Source organism: Pagrus pagrus (genome assembly GCF_965226575.1).
Source record: "Pagrus pagrus genome assembly, chromosome: 7".
Lineage (NCBI taxonomy): Eukaryota > Metazoa > Chordata > Actinopteri > Spariformes > Sparidae > Pagrus > Pagrus pagrus.
In genome coordinates this window covers 12,156,216-12,175,543 of record NC_140191.1, presented here as the reverse complement: position 1 = coordinate 12,175,543, position 19,328 = coordinate 12,156,216, and the positions used below count along the sequence as shown (strand labels likewise).

General features: G+C 45.5%; 2 protein-coding genes across 4 annotated transcripts; both read right to left on the bottom strand.

Annotated features, from left to right (window-relative positions):
• Positions 1–1,394: 1,394 nt before the first annotated feature.
• pianp (PILR alpha associated neural protein) lies at positions 1,395–8,458 on the bottom strand. The gene is made up of 5 exons (XM_084357466.1): positions 8,368–8,458; positions 7,751–8,166; positions 7,296–7,374; positions 3,610–3,756; positions 1,395–2,934 (listed from the first exon to the last, which is right to left on the bottom strand). Exons 1-5 carry the CDS (start codon positions 8,376–8,378, stop codon positions 2,913–2,915), a joined length of 675 nt encoding a protein of 224 aa, XP_084213592.1. The 5' UTR covers positions 8,379–8,458; the 3' UTR covers positions 1,395–2,912.
• On the bottom strand, positions 8,368–19,003 carry LOC311259979 (telomerase protein component 1). Of its 3 annotated transcripts, none has more exons than XM_084357448.1 (14): positions 18,762–19,003; positions 15,176–15,294; positions 14,512–14,732; positions 14,099–14,222; positions 13,700–13,821; positions 13,039–13,125; positions 12,750–12,839; positions 12,304–12,392; positions 11,470–11,692; positions 10,627–10,749; positions 10,309–10,474; positions 10,004–10,092; positions 8,949–9,847; positions 8,368–8,424 (listed from the first exon to the last, which is right to left on the bottom strand). In XM_084357448.1, the coding sequence occupies exons 1-13, from the start codon at positions 18,849–18,851 to the stop codon at positions 9,750–9,752; spliced, it is 1,641 nt and encodes a 546-aa protein (XP_084213574.1). In that variant the 5' UTR covers positions 18,852–19,003; the 3' UTR covers positions 8,368–8,424; positions 8,949–9,749. The 3 variants fall into 3 exon arrangements, with proteins under 3 accessions (XP_084213574.1, XP_084213572.1, XP_084213573.1); XM_084357446.1 differs by lacking the exon at positions 8,368–8,424 and adding an exon at positions 8,457–8,546 and having other exon boundaries at positions 8,675–9,847; XM_084357447.1 differs by lacking the exon at positions 8,368–8,424 and adding an exon at positions 8,462–8,546.
• Positions 19,004–19,328: the final 325 nt, after the last annotated feature.

Here is a 19,328-nt window from a genome sequence, read left to right as displayed (position 1 = left end):
TTAATGTCACTGTCACTTCTTTTATTAAATGCACTTCAAAGTGCATCTCTGGAGGGTGCACAGCTAAATGTTAACTCGCAGAAGGGGGCTACCCGTTAGGAGGTCAAGCCATTAATTAGGGCATGTCCCCAAAGAGACTAATGTATTATAGAGCTGAGGCTTCCCCTGTGCGCAACCAGCATGGCTACACACACATCCATACACACACACACCAAGTGCATTCATATTTCATACCAGTATGTTTTGCCCAGAGCTTCTATCTCAATGTCAAAATTGCCTGTTGAAATTGCCTGCCACCCTCTCTTGTACCTCCATCACGCAGTCAAAATTGCCTTCATCATGCCGGCCCTGTCCATCTCTCACTCTTTTGATTCAGTTTTCCTCTAAATCCTCTGCTCCTCGTCCCGCTTGACGTTAATGGCAGCGATTAGCTGACCAGTAGCAATAGTGAGCGGGAAGTAGACGGGGAAATTATGCTCCTGTTTCGATTAACCCCCGCATCTTCCTCCAGCCTCCCCTCCCTCCAACATCTCTCTCACCTCTATAAATAGTGGTGTTAATTTCAGTCAGTGTGATTGAGCTTGATTAGATCAGTTTTTGCCAGACTGGAGCTGTGAATTCTAACAGCTGTACACCTCTAGAAAGTGTTTGTTAGTGAGAAAAGGGGTTAGCTGGCATACGGTGTAATGTGAAGGGAAAGCAGAAGGTGAGCCGGGCGTGTTTATTATACGCGTGAGCATGTGAGCGATGACTGGAGTTCACACCTAACTTCTGCATTTGTTGTTTGTCCACAGTGGTTGCAGATTGCTGCAGCATCTGCTGGTATGCGCCTCATAACTAGACGGTCATTAAAACTTCCGAGTGGAACAAAGCCAATCAATTACCCTGATTGATCAGTAAAATGCCCAGAGGAGATGGAAACCCTTGCTGTGCAGCAGACTGGGGGAGAATCTCAATACACTCGGGTGGCATTTCTCCACTGGCGCCCGCCTTGATTTTATTGACATTTGTTTGAAAAACTGTACACAGAGGAGATTCTTGCTTAGCATCCTGTTAATCTTTCTGAAGCGAGAGGAATCCATATGAGGTGAGGAGATAAGGAGAGGGCTTCACACACGAGCAGCAGCCTTATTCTTCCTTTTCAGCTGCTCCTCACTGGTAAAAACATGATTGGCACATGCAGGACTTTTTTAATGCCAAGCCCGCGGTTCAAAATCAATGCAAGGCGGTGGACTAAATGTTCACTTCAGGGAGAAAAAGATTAGGGGTACAGGGGGTAGCTATTAAAATGCACCGTGTAAGCTTTGTCATTCCTATAAAGCGCTGCACATCGCACAAGCTCCCAGGGGAATTCATTCAACATGCGCAGAAATAAACAGATAGACACACAGAGCTAAAACGCCAGTGTTGAATTTTTATTTAACTTCCATGGTACAGAAAGACCACATTTCTACAGGAATTGCTACTAAAAATCACAAGACTGGGTATCTGGAGGATTGCACGAGCCACGCATGATGCCACCAGCACTATGTCTGTAGTGGAAATGTGTGTACGTTGGGGGGGGGAGGGGGTTATGTCTGTAAGACGCTTAGAAAAGTTGCCAAACACACACTGACATTTGGCTTTGAGAGATTCTGTAAGCTATCACTCACTGATAGATAAAATAGACATTTATAAATAATAGATTTGAAGCAACTCTCACAGGTTTTCTTACTGTATACATGCAGATTGATTGTAGAGACAGAAAATGATGCTCCTTGATGTGCTACTTTCCTTTGGTGCACCCGAGACAGCTGATATACAGTGGCTTGATAATGATATGAAGGGAGATGGTGGAGGTTTTGTTTTCCAGATTGAGATACTTGGCTGTCAGGTGGAAAAAGATTCCTTGTCGTGGTAACATGAGTCCTTTGATCACGCGTATAGTTCACAGATGCTCATTTCCATGATGACATAAATCTGTCTTTGCTCTGCACCATCCGAAACCTTTGGGAATCATTGATTTTAAAACAGGAATGCCTCTTCTATCCGTCCCCACTCTGAATATTTTATTTTATCTCCACGGCTGGAAGTACTCTATGCTTAACACACCTCGACACAGTCCAGCAGGAACAAAGGCTGCTCGTAGAGGCTCGACAAAGAGGTGAACGTAAGCCAGATAATTAAGAGAACAAATCATGAGGAAAAAGCGAAACAAAACAGACTCCTCTACACACTGCAGAGGAAAAAAGCCACACTATTTGCATTTCAGGCGCCCAAAGCGGGGAATAAACAGCAGTTTTTGGAGCGTGACATGTTAAACACATTGCCTGTTGGCTAAAGCCGTGCCAAACAGCTTTGTAAAATACCCCGTTCAGTGTTTGGAGATGCTGAGAATGGCTTTTTAACCATTTGCAAACCAGATACGAGTGTGCTGAACTGAACTGAATGCGAGTGTCACAAACAGCCTGCTGGATTAGAATTAACACTGAGCAGCTTCCCGTGTTGTTGTGGAAGCACAGGTAGGGCATTTCGGGGGTAATGGGATGTTACACGGCAGTTAAACTGCTTGTTTGTGAGTTAGTCAAGGCAGGTCGAAACGCAGAGCTGTTGGGTAGCTTGGCACAGCTTGGGGCCATACAGGGGATGGAGAACAGGGAGCAGGTTACAGTGACGCAGAGCCACATAAAATAAATTTACACCGAGCACAGAGGAAGGACGGAAGGAAGGAGGGAGCAGCGGGGAGATGAGTTTGGGTTTTTTCAGACCTCAGGGGAGCCGCGGAGTTTTGTGATGGCTGGATACCTGGGATCCCTGAATTCATTTCACAGTTTCAGAGAAAATAAAGCGGTGCTGCGGGCACACCCTCTGGTCATGTTGATGTTGCTCCTCAGGCCCCGTAGAAATGTTTACCATGTGGAAAATCAGTCACCTCAGAGGTTCACAACTGGGATCCTGACACAGCAAGAGACACAGAGAAGAAGAGTGAGACTGAGAGAAGGGGAGGGGGGGAGAAAGGAGGAGGGGAGGGGTGTTTTGGGAAGCTGATGATGGAAGGAAGGACAGAGAAAGAGAAGAGAAGTGGAACAGGGAGGCCCGAAGCTGGAAAAGTGGCGTACATGCAAACGGAAAGCTGCATCACAGGGGACTGAGAGGACGGCGGGGGGGGTGGGGTGGGGGGGGACGGAAGAGAAGGAGGAAGAGGAGGAAGGTGGAGGAAAAGCTGATGGGAGGGAGGAAGTGAGAGGGAGCACAGGAGTACAGCACTATAATTATCCTGATTGAGATTAACTTTAAATACCCTCAAATAAAAGCATCATTTCATGGACGGCGGCGGCTGGGCGCCTTTTCACAGGCCCGTGATGACTCATCTGGAGAGGGAGTTTAAAACACTGATACATCTTACAGCCGCAGCAACAGTGAGGCCCTGAATACTCCACAGAGAATAACACTGAGGTCCAATTATACTCCATGTACATCATCACAATGCACGTTAAAGAGGTAATATAAGGCTGCTTCACAGACTCACACTCACGCACACACAAAGAGTCAAACTTGACTCCAGAGGTGCAAGGAGACTCACAGTCACGCACACTCAGAGTGCACGGAGTTGGCGAGGCGACTCATTACCTCTCCCTGTCGGTGAAGGAGGAGGAGGTGCTGTGCAACGTCTGCCGGCTGTCCTCCGAAGCGAGGGAGCGAGGGAGCGCGAGGGAGAGAGGGGGAGCCACGCCACGGGAAAGCGGGGGCGGATGCTGGGAACAGCTGCGATCGTAACTGGGAGAGAGGGATAGTGGCACAGACAGAGCAGAGGGTGGGGGAGACGAGAAAGAGAGGCCGAAAGAATAGATGACGATGGAGAGCGAAGAAAAGAGGAGACAGACAGGAGGAAAAAGAAAGATGTGGGAATAGAAGAAGATGGGAATTGAAGATAAAAGAGCCAAAGAAGAAGAGGGACAGGAATAGAAACAGAGATGAAAGGACACAAAGAAAGTTGAAGTAAAAGAAGGTGAGCGAGGGAGAGACAGAGAACAAGAAGTGATGGAGGGAGAGGTTGAAAGGAAGGGAGATGGACAGAGAAAGAGATAAGGGGAGAAAAGGCAGAATAAAGAGAAAAGACAGAGGGGGGAGAGGCAGAGAAACAAAGTCAGAGAGCATCAAGAACAGGCGAGCCATTTAGCATCAGCGAACACATTACACTGCCACTGTGAGAGAGAATTAGTGCACTCATCGGACTCATTAAAACGCTGTCAGAGGGGAGAGGGAGGCAGAGCGAGAAATGGGGAAGGAGACAGGCACTGAGGGAGGGAGTCAGGAGGGGAGAGAGGTGGGAAGGATGCATCAAGGCGAAGAGATGGACAGAGGGGTGACGCCATTACTTCAGGAAGGATGGCGGGTTGAGGTGACGACACAGTGGAGAGTCACAGGTTCAGGCTCTTAAGAATACTTAGTGGCACAACAAAGCTGTTCTCGCAGCCATAAAAGCCATCCTGTAGCCCCGGTAACACCTGTCCTCTCCTCACTGACTCCTCTCTCTCCGTGTGCACACACACAGCTACACACAAACACCGTCACGCTTGACTACATTAGCCACACTGACGATTTCAGGGCCCGGAAAATCACTGAGCACATATGCCTCTCTTCTATAATCATAATGAACTGGACGCTGGCCAATTTCCACTATAGGCTATCATTTCGGTCCATCTGTACCCCCCCTCCCGTTCATTCCGCGGCACATTCTCCATCTAACACATGGCGTTATTTACACATTTATGACACTGAAGCACGAGCCAGTCTATAGAGAGGGGCTGCTGCCATGTCTCCGGTCTGACTCCCTGCAAATCTCACTTTTGTAAGGCCACTTCTGATGGGTTTTCCTCCACAGCGGGGGTCGGCGAAGTAAGTTCCCCAAACAAGAGCCAAGGCCAGTCTCAGGAACAGAGAGAAAAGGGTTTATCGTGTATCAGCTCACAGCAAGCTGGAGGATTATCTGTGGATCTGCAGCCGGACTGGCGGTGCTGGGAGAGATAGGAGACTGGTGAGGGAGATAAGGGGAGTACCAGCTGTGCAAAGACAGGCAGCCTTAGAGCAAGGCAACAGCGATTACTGGAAGTAAGAAACTGAAAGAAGAAGGGGTGGGGGGGGGGGGTGGGGGGGGAGCACAGGTATTCAGAGGGAAGAAAAATCCCTGGGAGGCGTAGGGGATGGAGGCCCGAGTGGGAGGGAGTGGAGGGGGGATAATGTAAGAGTGTGGGAGCAAAACTGAGATTAAAAGAGTATGAAAAGGGGAGAACAAATTGCACAGATCCAGGCGATGGAATTAAAAATGATACAACAGAAATGTGGGAAAGATGAGCAGATAAGGGAATTACATAAAGGAGGAGGAGGAGAGTAAAAGTATAAATGAGTGAGAAAAAAAGTGAAAAGTGAGAGTGTGAGACGCACAGAGAGAGGAAGGGGTTTGTGTCCCAGCGGTCAAATAAACTAGGTGTTATTGGTTTGATCAGCAAAGCGTGGAAGTGCTTCACTACATCACGTAGATGGCTCCCCATTCCCAGCTAATGGCCAAGTGTGCAGCTAACACTGCCTACAAGGCCCGAAACATGTACAGACCCCCACCCTGTGTTTACATGCAGTGAGTTGTTTAATGGCCGCCGAGCTGTTAAAGCGTACTGACACCAGTGAAGCCATGTTTCTCTTCCCCCTGCCTATTGGTTACAGGGAATGTTTAATTATTGGGCACTAAATGACACATCTGCGCCAACTGTGACTTTTAGGAACAGAAGTGTTGTTAATAAAAGTCATTAGTAAGCAATTACTCAGCAGCTCTCACTTTAAAGGGGGATAATACAGTCGCATTACGTAATCACGGACAGCAAGGACATGGACAAGACAGACTGATCAGCGTGCACGTGCAAACACATCTGCAGCGATCAAGGGCTTATTTTCACTAAAACCCACACATCTGGCCTCTTTCCATACACATCCACACATTTTCATCTTGACCCAGCAGTGGGCATGGTCGCAGGAAGTAAGGGCGCCGAGGGGGCTACATGACCAAATAACAAGGCATTTTAAAAAACCATCAACTTCATGTGTAACATATGCCGAATTTATTAGAAGGCCCTGTTAATTCAGAATTGCTCATAGACAGCGTTTCACAACGTCTATAACGTTCCTCCTAGCTCAACAACTCACAAAATTGAGCGATTTTGTCAGGGAGTCTGGCAAATTTCTCTCTTTTCATCTTCTTGTGTGTAGCTGTGGCTGCTTTGACCTACAGCACATTGGTGTTCAAGTCTGCCATCTGCTCAAGTGCAAAATGTTCTCAAAATGTTGTTTTTGTTGTTAATAACTGCGACTTCATTGAAATGAATACAAAAAATATGAACGTTGTATACCATTTACAATGACGTCATTATATGGACTGACCCCTCAGCACCCCCATCTGTGACTCACTTCCAGCATCTCTGTCAGTGGGTAAAAAGGGGGCAGTCTTCAATTTTCAGCACAAAATAGCAAATCCTCGACTCTTTTAGCCCCATTTTTCAAAATCGCTGTATACTCCAATGTCTTTACACTTATGGAAAGCCCTAAATAAATAAATAAATAAATACATATTTTACTCCTAAAACTTATCTGTGTTGAGAAATGTCTACAGATTACGAGCAAGTCAACCAAAAGGTGACTAAGGCCTCTAAAATGTAGAATTATCCAGTAACACAAGATAAAAATTAAGATTAAAGAAAAAGATTACACTGATTTCTGAAAGAAACTCAATTCTGTGTAGCAGAAATATGTTTTCTATTCCTGATCGTGTTAATGATCTCCCCACCTTAGATATATCTTACAATTTATCCACTTAGTTGGAAAGTTTCTACACCTCGATACAAGCCTGCTTCATATGAGGTACACGTTGTTCTCCGAAAAATCAATTTTGTCAGAGTAAATGCAATGCAGGAATCTGTAAGACGCTTTCAAATCAAGCATCTCATTTAACCCTCTTAGTCTCCAAGTGTCCAATTTAGAAATTCAAATTTAAGCCATATTGAAGGAGGCATCTCGTATTAAATCTCACGCCGGGCTGCATCATCACAACACTCGCTATGAAGAACCCTCAGGTCTTTTAATCAGGAGGACCAGTAGTGGCCTCCTGCTGTGAGACAGGTGTCTCGGCTCGTGCAGGGAAAAGTTTGCTGATCATACACTCTTGTTCATCAAAGAAGCTTTTTTTTTTTTTTTCTCTTTCTGCTTTTGTTTACATTCATGTGGACATTCACACACAGGATTTCAGAGGAGAGAGCTCAGGTTCCTACCAGAGTTTGGCTGTGATGACGACCGCTGTCAGGATGAGCAGGGAGGAGATGGTCACGGTGACGTAGAACTGAGGGTCCACTGAAACACACACACACACACACACACACACACACATTTACTAATCTCACAGCATGTCTAATTGTATCCAGAACAACAGAAGAAATGGGTGAAGCCAGCTGAGATGTGAAATTGGATGAGGCCTCCAACTACAACACTAATCCGATGACGTCTTCTCTGTATCTTGCAATTTGACAGCGGCCAATTCCTCCCTGAGAGTGATGAGAACTTTATTAGGCATCCCCCGCCACAGACACAGCCGGCTGCACACAGCACAGTGTCAGCTGCTGACAGCTCATTCCCTGGAGGACTTGTGTGTGTGCGTGTGTTCACATGGGCTGTAGCTCGTGGCCACCTTTATTTTAGAAATCCTTATTGTGCATCTCCCGGTGCCCACCTTCCTCGGGCTCCTTCTCCTCCGCCTCCGTCCCTCCGTCCTCCACTCCCTCCCGGTTCCTGGACTCCAGCGGTGCCTCCTCTCGGGGCTGCGCGCTCGCGTCAGGAAAATAAGGCCAGTCCTCGGAGGTGGCGGTGCTGGCCTCCTGCTGGCTCCCATGCTGGTGCAGGGGGTCGTTCTCCTGGCTGGAGAGGAAGTGGTAGGTCTCGTCCTCCACGGGCTGCGTGGGACCCCAGTCCACCGCCCACAGCGGGGTGGGTGTGACCTGGGCCGTGACGGACAGCTGGACCGGCAGGGCGTCCACCTGCTCCTCGCCCTCGTCACGGTTACAGGTGGAGGGCTGCGCCACCAGACCGACCAGGAGGAGGGGAACGAGGCAGCGGAGGGCGGTCAGTCGTGCGACAGGAGAGATGGAGCTGGAGGAGAAGTGGAGGGGAAAGCATGAGAGGAGGTGGAGTGACAGAGAAGTTATCTGAGAAAATGTATTGTCTGCCGGCGCCCTGCGCGACCTCATCAGCTCAGACATTGATTCCCATGCCAGCCATCACTCAGAATGACATTTCATGCATCTGCACGCCACACAAACCCTCCTTCACCTCAGACACTATCCATCTTACCATCTCTCCATCGCTTCGCTGTGTTCACTGAGACTCCGCTCCTCCGATCATCTCTCTCTGGAAGACAGGACAGAGGGGCAAGAGAGAGAAGAGAGAGGGAGAGAGCGAGGAGGAGGGTCCAGCTTTTTCTCTCTTCTTTTAGCATGTAAACACAGACAGCAGCGGAGCCAACTCTGTCACTTTTTAAAAAGAAAGAGGGAAAAAAAAAAATCTATCACACTCTCCCCTGGGCTTTCAAATTTAACGCTCAATTACGCGCCACATGCCCATACAGTAAACACATACACAGGCAGGAGTGCACACTCACTGTCTCTCTGTCTGGCTGTCTGTCTGTCCGTCACACACACATTTACAGTGCACACACCTGAGCACGGCACATTAATCATCATTAGAGGCGTCATGCACGGAGCCAGGACTCTATATGGCACTTTGAGAGCAGAGCGGTAACTTCCTATGCGCGCTGCTGCCGCCGCCGCTGCCGCTGCCGCGTAAATGCCACAGAAATGTCACTCCGAGAGACACACGAGCACACCGAGGAGACGGACACAGACACACCGACACATATCAGTTATGATGCCTACCTCTGGCAGTGGAGAGAGGGAATGAGAGAGGGAGACAGAGAGAAAGGGGGAGATACAGAGTGAGAGGAGGAAAAAAAAAAAAGCATCGGTTGCCGTGGCGACGGAGACATGTAGAGTCTGCTGGAGTAAGAGAGGGGAGAGAGAGAGAGAGTGTGTGTGATGGAGGGAGGGCAAGAGACTGTAGGAAAGAGATTTAAATGCTAATTATGTGTTTTTTTTTCTAAAACGGGTTCAATTAAATGGACGCAAAGGAAAAGAAATGAATTTGACGAGGCAAACAGAAATGATACTGAGGACGACATTAATAAGCTCGTTTTAGAGGCGGAGGAAAAAAATAACTCTTCAATTATGTTTACAAAAACAGCAAGGACACCCCAGAGAGAGAGAGGGAGAGAAAGACAGAGACAGCAAAGGAGGAAGGAGAGGGGGAGGAAGAAAGGGAGGATGGGAGGGGAATAAAGATGGAATAAAATTTAATTTACATTCATTTACACAGGCTGCACCGGCAGAGCAGGGCGATGAACTGATGTTTGAAGAAGAGGCAGGTCAGATTGGAAGGAAGAAAAAAAAACAACAGACGCAAATTTAGAGGTGAGAGTGTGACAGCTTTATTTTATGTGGAAATAATATTTACATAGAAAACAATCTGCCTACGGCTCACACAGACACACACACTCACTCTCCCCTTTCGACACTGACACTCAGTCTGTCACACTTCACTCCCCTGCACCCCTCCTTCGCTGTCACCGCGCTCCCTCCTTCTCATTTCCTCTTCAGGCCGCGGAGTGAGAAAGCCGGCTTTCACTGGAGGACGCAGCGCAGCCACGAGCCGGACCCTCCATCCTCCTCCGCGCTGTCACGTCGGCCGGCTCTCCCCTCGTCCTCATCATCCTCACAATCTAAATTTGACAAAGGAGGTCACGAGGATTCGTCACGACGTGCATCATCTAAAATTAACCTGATAGTGAAATCAATTCCATGGTAACCCGTTAAGCGTGTGCGTCAGTAAACGAATACATGAAAAGGTGTGAAATTGAATTAGTGTGTGTGTGTACCATCAGTCTCCTCGTCATCTTCAGAGTCCCCCTCAGACTCCAGCGAGCAGGACTCCAGTCGACTGTCTCTCCTCACTGTGACGTCACCCCTGTAAGATTTACACCGAGCAATTCATCAAACGCCTAATATCAATAGAAGTGCGTGTCAAAATCAGTTAAATCCACCAGCGCATTATAAATCCCAGTATAGCTTTAGAATTAGCAGTGCAGTTGACCTTGGAATAAATATGCAAATGAGAAATATAATTGAGCGGTTTAGACTCAAATCTTTTTAGCCGAGTTGCGTTGACATGCATCGTGCCCACCTCTGCTTCCCAGAACTAGGGAGCTGCTCCCATACGATGAGGTCGCGACCTCCGGTGACCCACCGGTGGTCTCCGCTCCCCGTGGTCCACGCCGCAAAGCAGAGGATTCTGGGAGCGTCGGGCCAGGTCAGAGAGGCCAGGTACCGACACTGAGGCAGCGAGAACACTAGAGGGAGAAGAGGGGGGGGAGAAGAGAAATGGAGGTCAACAGAGGGAAACAAAGTGCTTTCGATTTTGTCTCAAGTCTGTATTGTGCTTTCACCCTCTCAGAGTGGAGCGGGTAACTTGTGGCTGCACATGGTTTACTCTGCGACTCACAATTTAGCGAGCTCTCTCCATTCGCCAGATCATAGCAGGAGCCAATTAGGAGGCCTCCTGTCTGGTGAGCACAATCTGTTACCCCGGTGATGCTGCTGTGATTGGTCAGTCTGGACATCTCTCCTGTGATAATTGGACAGATGTTAGGTAGAGGATTATGCAAATGCTCCGACATCTACCTTCTTTTATTCAGTCTTTCTCTCTCCATCCGACACACACACACATACACACACACACACACGCACACATGCTTTTGAGGACATTAACATAGACTTACATTCTTTCCTGGTCACTTACCCTTAATGACTGACTGCCTAATCCTAACCCCTACACTAAAGCTAACCTTAAACCAAGTTTTCATCCTAAAATGTAATTCTTTACGTTATGGGGTCCCCATAAGGAAAGCCGGTCCCCACAACGTGAGTGATACGCTTACTTACACACACACACACACACACACACACACACACACACACACACACACACACACAGAGAGAGAGAGTTGTGTTTCATTTGCTTTTGAGGACATTAACATAGACTTGTATTTTGTCCCCATAATAAAGCGGGTCCCCACAATGTGAGTAATTCACGTCCACACATACAAACAGTTGTGTTTCCTTTGCTTTTGAGGATATTAACATAGACTTACATTCATTTCCTGGAGACCATAACCATAACTACTACTTGCCTTACCTTAACCTTCACCTTAAACCAAGCCTTCCCCCTATAATTTAATGCTTTCCAAATTGGGACTTGCATTTTGTCCCTGTAAGGAAAATAGGTCCCCGCAATGTGAGTAACACGCATCCACACAAAGTCTGTCAATCCCACTCCAGAGGTCACCTGTCCTCCAGTGCAGGATCTTGAGCCAAGCTCGACCGTGAGCCAGGAACACTCGATCCCCCCGCGGGCTGAGGGTCAGACGCCCAGCCGGCCCCCCTCCGCAGCCCGTCACCTGACCGCTCCAGTGGTGCAGCAGCCTTAGAGGGTCTCGATCCGAACACCGGTTCTCCCACACAGACACCCCTCCCTCGGCCGAGCCGCTGAACACCAGCGGACCCTGAGACTGTGGAGGGCACAGGAGACACGGTTGTCATGGTGATCTGAGTCTTTACCCAGTATGTGTGTGTGTGTGCATGTGTGTGTGAGAGAGATAGACAGATACACAGAGAGTGTACATATGTTTGTGTACATGGGGAAAAAAAAGTGTGTGAACAGTTTCTGTGCTGCTGCTGGTTATAAATGGATTGTGCTCTTTGCATGATAAACAACAAAGAGGATGACAATGATGTGCTACGCTTTAACGCTTCAGGCACATTTTGATTGCAAATTGAAAAAATGTGCATATGCAGCACAGCTTTGGATTTCAACATCCATAAAAATCTTTTTTCTTGCTCACAATAATTTGTACAGTATACTCTCTAAAGATGGACGAGCTCCGCAGCTTACATCTCAACAAATATCTTTGATTTCCATTTGAGAGCTATAAACACGGAGGATAAGAGTGAAGTAATACAGCCGTTTGATTTCCTGAGGAGAAGCTTTTCCACAAATTAATAATTAAGACTTCTGAAAGTACTTGAGACAGCTTCTACAGAGAGTGTTTTTGTGTAAAAATAGGCTGAACATGAAAAACAGCTTGAGCATCCTCGGCCTGTAGGTGAGTGACCCACCCACCTGGACGGATGTGACTGCTTCCTCGTGAGCGTTGATTGACTGGCAGTTTTCAAAGGTGTGCCAGCTCCAGGCTTGAACTTTCCCCCCGTCTGCAGGGGTGACAGAGTGTGAGGTTAACATGTGCTGACAGGCGTCTGGCAGTCATTATTGCTGGTCACGGTCGACCCACCTGAGCCTGACTGCCTAAACTGTGTGCCTCCATCTCCCTGATTCAGCCCGATAACTCTGCGCTACACTTTCTAACTCACTGGCAGATGATGCCACCGTGTGAGACTCTAGTAAAGACATACACACACACACACACACACACACACACACACAGATATGCATGCACGTTCCCAGAACACATACATGTACAGAAGCAAACACAAATACAATGTGATCTGACATAATCTAGGTCCAATTATTGTGTTCGCTGTGTCACATGTCTTCACACAAAAACACACCTGACCCGGTGATGATGTAGCCGTCCTCCTCTGGCACAAAGCAGAGCGCAGTCACAGCGTTGAATGTGTAGATAGACTTAACACACTGCCCTGGAGGTAACGAGAAAATACTAATTTAATTGACAGGACATAGACCAGCAGTCACACAGGAATACATTGATTACAATGCGCACACACCGTGTTTCACAGACATAGCCCCGGGGCTCCGTCTACCTTAATATATATGTATATGTGTGTGTGTGTGTGTGTGTGTGTGTGTGTGTTTGCATGTTTGCGTGGTTAAGCGTACCAATGCTCAGGGCCCAGATCTTCACATAGCAGTCTGCAGAGCCACTCAAAATAAACCTCTCTTTGTCGGACAAAGACAGTGACCAGGCTGGCGAGAGGGCAGACACAGACAAAAGAGTGGGGAGGACAGAGGAGGAGGAGGAGGAGCAGGGGGGAGCGGGGATCAAGAAAAGAGAGAGAAGAGAGGACAAAAAAAATAAGCTGGGAGGAAGCTGTAAATAAGTGATGATGTACAAAATGAAAAAAAAAAGACAAGACAGATTGTGAGAGTGAGGCAAAGAGAGAATGGACGTGATTTTAAAAAAAGAAACAAATTAGTCGATGAGCTGAGCTGCATCATTTATGCGCTGCACTTCTCCACTTGGTATTTTAAGTTGGAGGAGCAGGTGGGGAGGGAGTGTAGGAGGAGAGCCGGAGAGGCCGGTGGATTTCAAGTGATGGAAGGCTGCCTGCTTCAGACAGACAGTGAACTCTCTAAAGTGTCTGCTGAGGTTATCTCTCACTGGGTTTGATCTGATGAACCGCTCCTATAATTACCAGACCGCAGGACACAGGCATTACTCAACTGCAGCCTGCCCACATGTAAGGATCTGTGTGTGTGTGTGTGTGTGTGTGTGTGTGTGTGTGTGTGTGTGTGTGTGAATGTGCACGCGTGTCCTCACCCAGCCTCTTGCAGAACTCAGGGGGAGGTGCAGCCAGACAGGTGACCCCGCCGGTGTGACCCCCCAGGTTCTTGTGCTCGGCCGCCGTGGGAACGTGCCATACCTTCACCGTCGTGTCTCGGCTTGGAGGAGAAAGACGGACGGAGCGAGAAAGAGAGGATGCGGGGAGTTGAAAGAGGGAGTTATAGTGAGTGAGAGAAGGCGGGCGAAAACAAGCAAAGTTAAAAGGCGCTCAACATAAATCGCAAGAGATTTGCGCCGAGCGGTCGGGGCGGAGGAAGAAAAACAAATACATGTCAGACAGCGAGGGAGAGAGCCGGAGCATATTAAGTGATAAATTAGGTGAAGTGTTCACTTTGCACACCCATTATGCAAATCAGGGCTTCTTTCCCGCTTTACCTTCCAGACACCACAAGGTTGTCAACAGCAACCACACAGGTAACTATGTCATTGTGACCCTCGAGCAGCCTCAAGCGAAACCTTGACTTCTCCCAAGACGCTTTGAGGGATGTAAATTCAGCTTCTGTAAATAAAAAAAAATGATTTGTGCAATTAGCAGTGTTGCCTCATCAGCGCCCCAGCTTGTTAATCTACACAGTTCTTCAGTATGGATTAGTGTGCTAATGCGAAGCGTGGGTCCTGTCTTCAGGGAAGCACATGCAGCCTGTTGGTTTTAATACTGGCAGCCACATGAGCTTGTTAGGACTCCTCTGGGCGTACGTGTATAATCTGAAGTTGGATAAATTAGGGCGCTGCGTTGTACTTTTAACTGGAATTACAATCTCTTCGCCCACTTTTCTTAAGTATCCCACCTTCCCGCCGTAGATGCCGGTCGTTGTCCGCGTCTCGGCACTGATCTGACACGTTGGCCGGCTCTGTCCCTTCCCGACGTCTGCCTATCTCTGCTCCCCCTCCTCTCTCCCTCTGCCTGGCAGCCGGCGCTGGCGTTGCTTGAGCTTTGGACTCCTCTTCTCCCTTAAGGATCTTGGAGGCTGGAGGCGTTTGTGATGGAAGGGCCTCAGGGGCATCCTCCCTGTGCCAGTGCAGAAAGCAAGAGCTGAATGAATAATCGAGATGCAAACAGCACACGGCGTCCTCTGCGACAGGGAGCATACCTGTGGAGGCAATCCGAGTCCCGCGTAAACAAAAACAGCACTTCTTAATAACAAGATTCCAGAAAGAATATGTTTCATTCATTTTGATGTTAATATCTGCATATGGTGATTTCAGTGATGTGCTAACAACCCTGAGGGGCTTTAATGGGTAGATGTCATCCCTGAGTGATGTTTACATGAGACATTATGAACAGAAGAGAGTTTCCATTTTCTTCGAGCGTGACAGTATTTGACCTCCAGTGTGTTTGGATAGACATACAAAAAAGATCAAAGGCTTCAAAGTGAATGTTGTTGCTTTTGAAGAATTACGCGTCTCTCCATCTGGCCCCCCCTCGCCGCTACCTCTCCCTCACTTCCTTACACTTGTCTTTTCATCTTCTCCTTTTTTCCGTCTCCCACAATCCCCAGAGTTTGCTGCGGGCCAGAAAGCTGCAGCTGAAGCTCAGCCAATCTGGAACGCAGCTCCGCCTTCCTGGAGATCTGAGAGGGAAGAAGGCACGAGATTGGTTGTAAACCAAGCTGCTCAATCCACAAGTTGTTTATATGCACAACCAACACGCTCAGCCTGTATTGATTTATTACACTGCTACTGGCAACACACACGGAGCTCCTGTCTGACTGTGAGCTGTGAACCGTGCATCAATGAGCGAATTAGGTATGTTAACTTCATATTAAGCGGATGTTTCCTGTGTTAAACAAGCACTCCCGACATTTTACACATAAGAGGTTGACTTCTTTAATAATAAAAACACTTACATGATGTCTTTTGTGGCTCTGGTGGAGCTTGTTTTTTAAGTAAAATGACTCCTGATGATGTAATAATGATCTCATCTGAGTTATCTCGGCTCGGGCTTCGAGACTACATTTTTTGGACAGAAACTGGGGAGGTGAATTTTGACAATATGTGGGAAATTAGTGGTAAGGGACGGTCTAACAAAGACAGGACTGAGTTATATTGTCGGAAATGTAGGAAGCCAATGTTTGGGGAGGGTTTGACCCTTAGTAAAGACTACAAGTCTGTATATCTGCTACTTTGATTTTGACCCTAGAAAAAAATCCTTCTCTGGCAGAAGTATCGACTTAAGATCTGTTACTCACTACCACACTGTGAAAATATTCTATGTGAGTATACATATTTTAAAGTATTAAAAGAGAAATGTCCCCTGTGACTGCTGTATTATCATATGTTATATCATTAGATTAATATTACTCATGCATCCATTTAAAAGCAGGATATTGCTGTTGTGGAGCTCTGAAATATTGTTTATAGAACTACAACTGATGATTATTTTCAGTTTTCTCCATTGATTTGTCCACCCAATAGTTCGAGCCTCAAAATTATTAAAAATACATTACAGTAATAAAAGTAAAAGCAGGAGATCCTCATGCATAAAAAATTAACTTAAACAATGTATGTGTATGATTATTTATATAACAATCTTTCCTTTCTGTTGACCACAAACAGCATACTGAGGTTGAGTTGAGCTTGTTTGTTCGATGTGTGGTATAAATGTGTGCTGTCGCTATAATAAAACAATGACTTGAACAATTATCAACATAGTTAGTGTTTAATTGTCAGCTGTTCCTGTTTAAACTGCTGGGTTGTTTAATTTGCCACCAATCATCACATTTCATATGCTCTTCATATGTCTTGTGCAAAGTGACTAATAACTAAAACTGTCAAATAATTGCAGCGGAGTAAAAAGTACTTTTCTTTACTACTTTTTTTTGTATTAATGTGTAACTCTGTAAGCAGCATTTTCATTTTGAGCTTATATACAGTATATTATAATGATATGTAAGAGTACATCATACTTTGTAAACGTGTTATATGTTTTCTATGTTAAACTTTGATCTCAAAAGTGTCTGTTAGTGAAGTAATAAGTGCAACAAGTCCCTCTAAAAGAAAGTGGTCAAATAAAATGGAAATGCTCCATTTTAAATACTGCAAAGTTACACTTAGGACAGCACCTTTGAGTAAATGCACTTACTTATTCCACCACCAGTCCCCAATTTTAAGTGCAATACGCTTTTAAAATGATAAATATGAATTAAATAAAGTGTTGTATTACTTAAAAGAGAATTTATTTTGTGTTGCTTTTGTATTACAATCAGTTTCTGGTTGGTTGTGGGTTATTTCATCATACGCTACAAGTTCAAACGAATAAAATGCAACTTGCACAGAGAAATGAATTATGGCTGCTATACCAGTAACCTTCACCATCATGTGTGGGACACCAGTGTGAGCATATATTCTCCAGTTTCCAATTAGGGGATGTAAGGGCAGCCCAGTAAAGAAACAACCCTGTTGTAGGGCACAGCCATAATTTACAAAATTCAGATTCTGCCCTTTTACATACCGAGTCTCTCCTCAAGTTCCTGATCATTATTTTTTTTTCTGATGCACTCGGTGCAAGTGTAAGCTTCTGATCTCTCAAATTCCTGCGGCAGGAGCTGTCAAATCATTCACTCCAACATTATAATTAATTCATGTTAATTACATATTTTGCTTCTTTTTGAGATCAACACTGTTATTTATAGTGTGCGATGCTTTACTTCTAGAATCTGATATTAAATGTACTAAAAAAGTATCAAAAGTAAAAGTGAAAATAGATTATACATATATTTACATGTATGTACACTGTATTAGGTTTGCAGCGATTCACCTTTTAAAAGATATACCGTGATAAGAACGTTGACGATTATCATACTGTATGGATTTGCATAGTTTCATGTCTGTCAGGACGAGATTTAAAAAAAAAATTATAGTAAAGCATTTGTTTAAACAAGAGACCCCTTTGTTGTCATTCAGTTAAAGATCATTGTAACTAATAATAACAAATATAATAATTGTGAAATACACTGATAGTGTGAAACCGTGATATTTTCTGAGAAGTTCATTTTACGGTGAAAATCTCATACCGCTGCAACCCAACACTCTTTTTTGCTGCAGATAAAATTAATCAATTTTGAAATGTGGTACTACAATGTAACTCGTCACCAGAACCTGACCGATACTCGATTTTTGGGGCCGATGCTGATAGAAGGGAGTAAAAGCGCCAAACTAAAAACATCAATATATCGATCCATATACACACATTTCTTGCAATGATCCCTCAAATGTGGTCATCAAACACTTCCAACAAATAATATGTAATGAAGACAGGATATTTTACAGTTTAACAATAAACATTGGCGTCTAAAGTGATATCAGTGCATTATAATCTCTAAAATAACAGTTTTTGGTGCATATCAGACAACATATAGGCCGACAACGATATTTGGGACAATATACATATCAAGTAACGATGAAAATCTCTGTGTCAACATTTCAAACAACCAGTGATGAAATAAACAAAGCACAATTTACTCAACTTCTGTTCTTAAGTATAACATTGAGGTACTTTACTTGAGTATTTCCATTTTCTGCTACTTTATACTTCTTCTCCAATACATTTATTTGATGTTGATATCAATGTAGGTGGGACATGGTGTGAGAGGATGTTGCATCAGAGCCAAAGTAGCTAGAGTTATAAAATACATTTAGTGGAGTAAAAAGTGAAGTGTTTGCATCCTAAATGTAGTGGGAAGGGAAAAAAATGTAAACACTCAAGTAAAGTACAAGTAGGATACCTGAGTAAATGTAGCCTACTTAAATGTACTTAGTTATATTCCAACACTGGCCGTATTGAGCCAAGTCTGACTTACTTTAATGCCTAAATGACGTTTCTGGTGTCTGAATATTCAACACTGCTCCTCTGAAGGCTGGTGAAGTTTCATATTTGTTCAACTGTCTTTAATTTAGACTAAATGTGTAATAAAGCCAGAGCTGCAGTCGTGACCTGTTGTTACACCTTAGGGAAATCTATTCAGGCTTTGCAGAAGTCACACATATTACACATGGATCACACTGGGAGGGGGAAAATGCAGATGAAGTGTTTCTGTACCTTGAATCTCTCCTCTGGGGTAAGACTGATTTTTATTTCCAGATTTTCAATCTGTCTCAACTTCTTCTGCAGCTTCCTCACCTCCCCCATTTGAAGCTGTAAACCGCCTCACCCCAAACCTCAAACTATGACCCAAAACTACACCTCAAACTGCCCGACTGACTCCGGAATAGTCAAAGAAACAACATCGTGTTAGATAAATAAGAAATATCTGACTGCTCGGTGTTGGTCTGGAGAGACGTGTCGCCGGATGTTGACGACAGTAAACGTGTATAACTGTCCTTACAGCGACACCGTGTGGACGGGTGAAGAAGTGCCTTTAAAAACAGTTAACAATTAATATTATTGTACATTTACAAAATTGTGTTGCTTACTCATCAAAGCAGACGTCATTGTAAACAGTTGTACATGTTACATGCAGTTTATTTATATAAATAAAGCCTGACTGACTAGAGGTCACAATGACAGCCGGAGGACTCACTCTGTGCTGCCTTCATGTGCTATCCCACCAGCTCGTATTTTCGAGCTTCCAATTCGTACATGAGACAAAACAAACATAAAGACAGT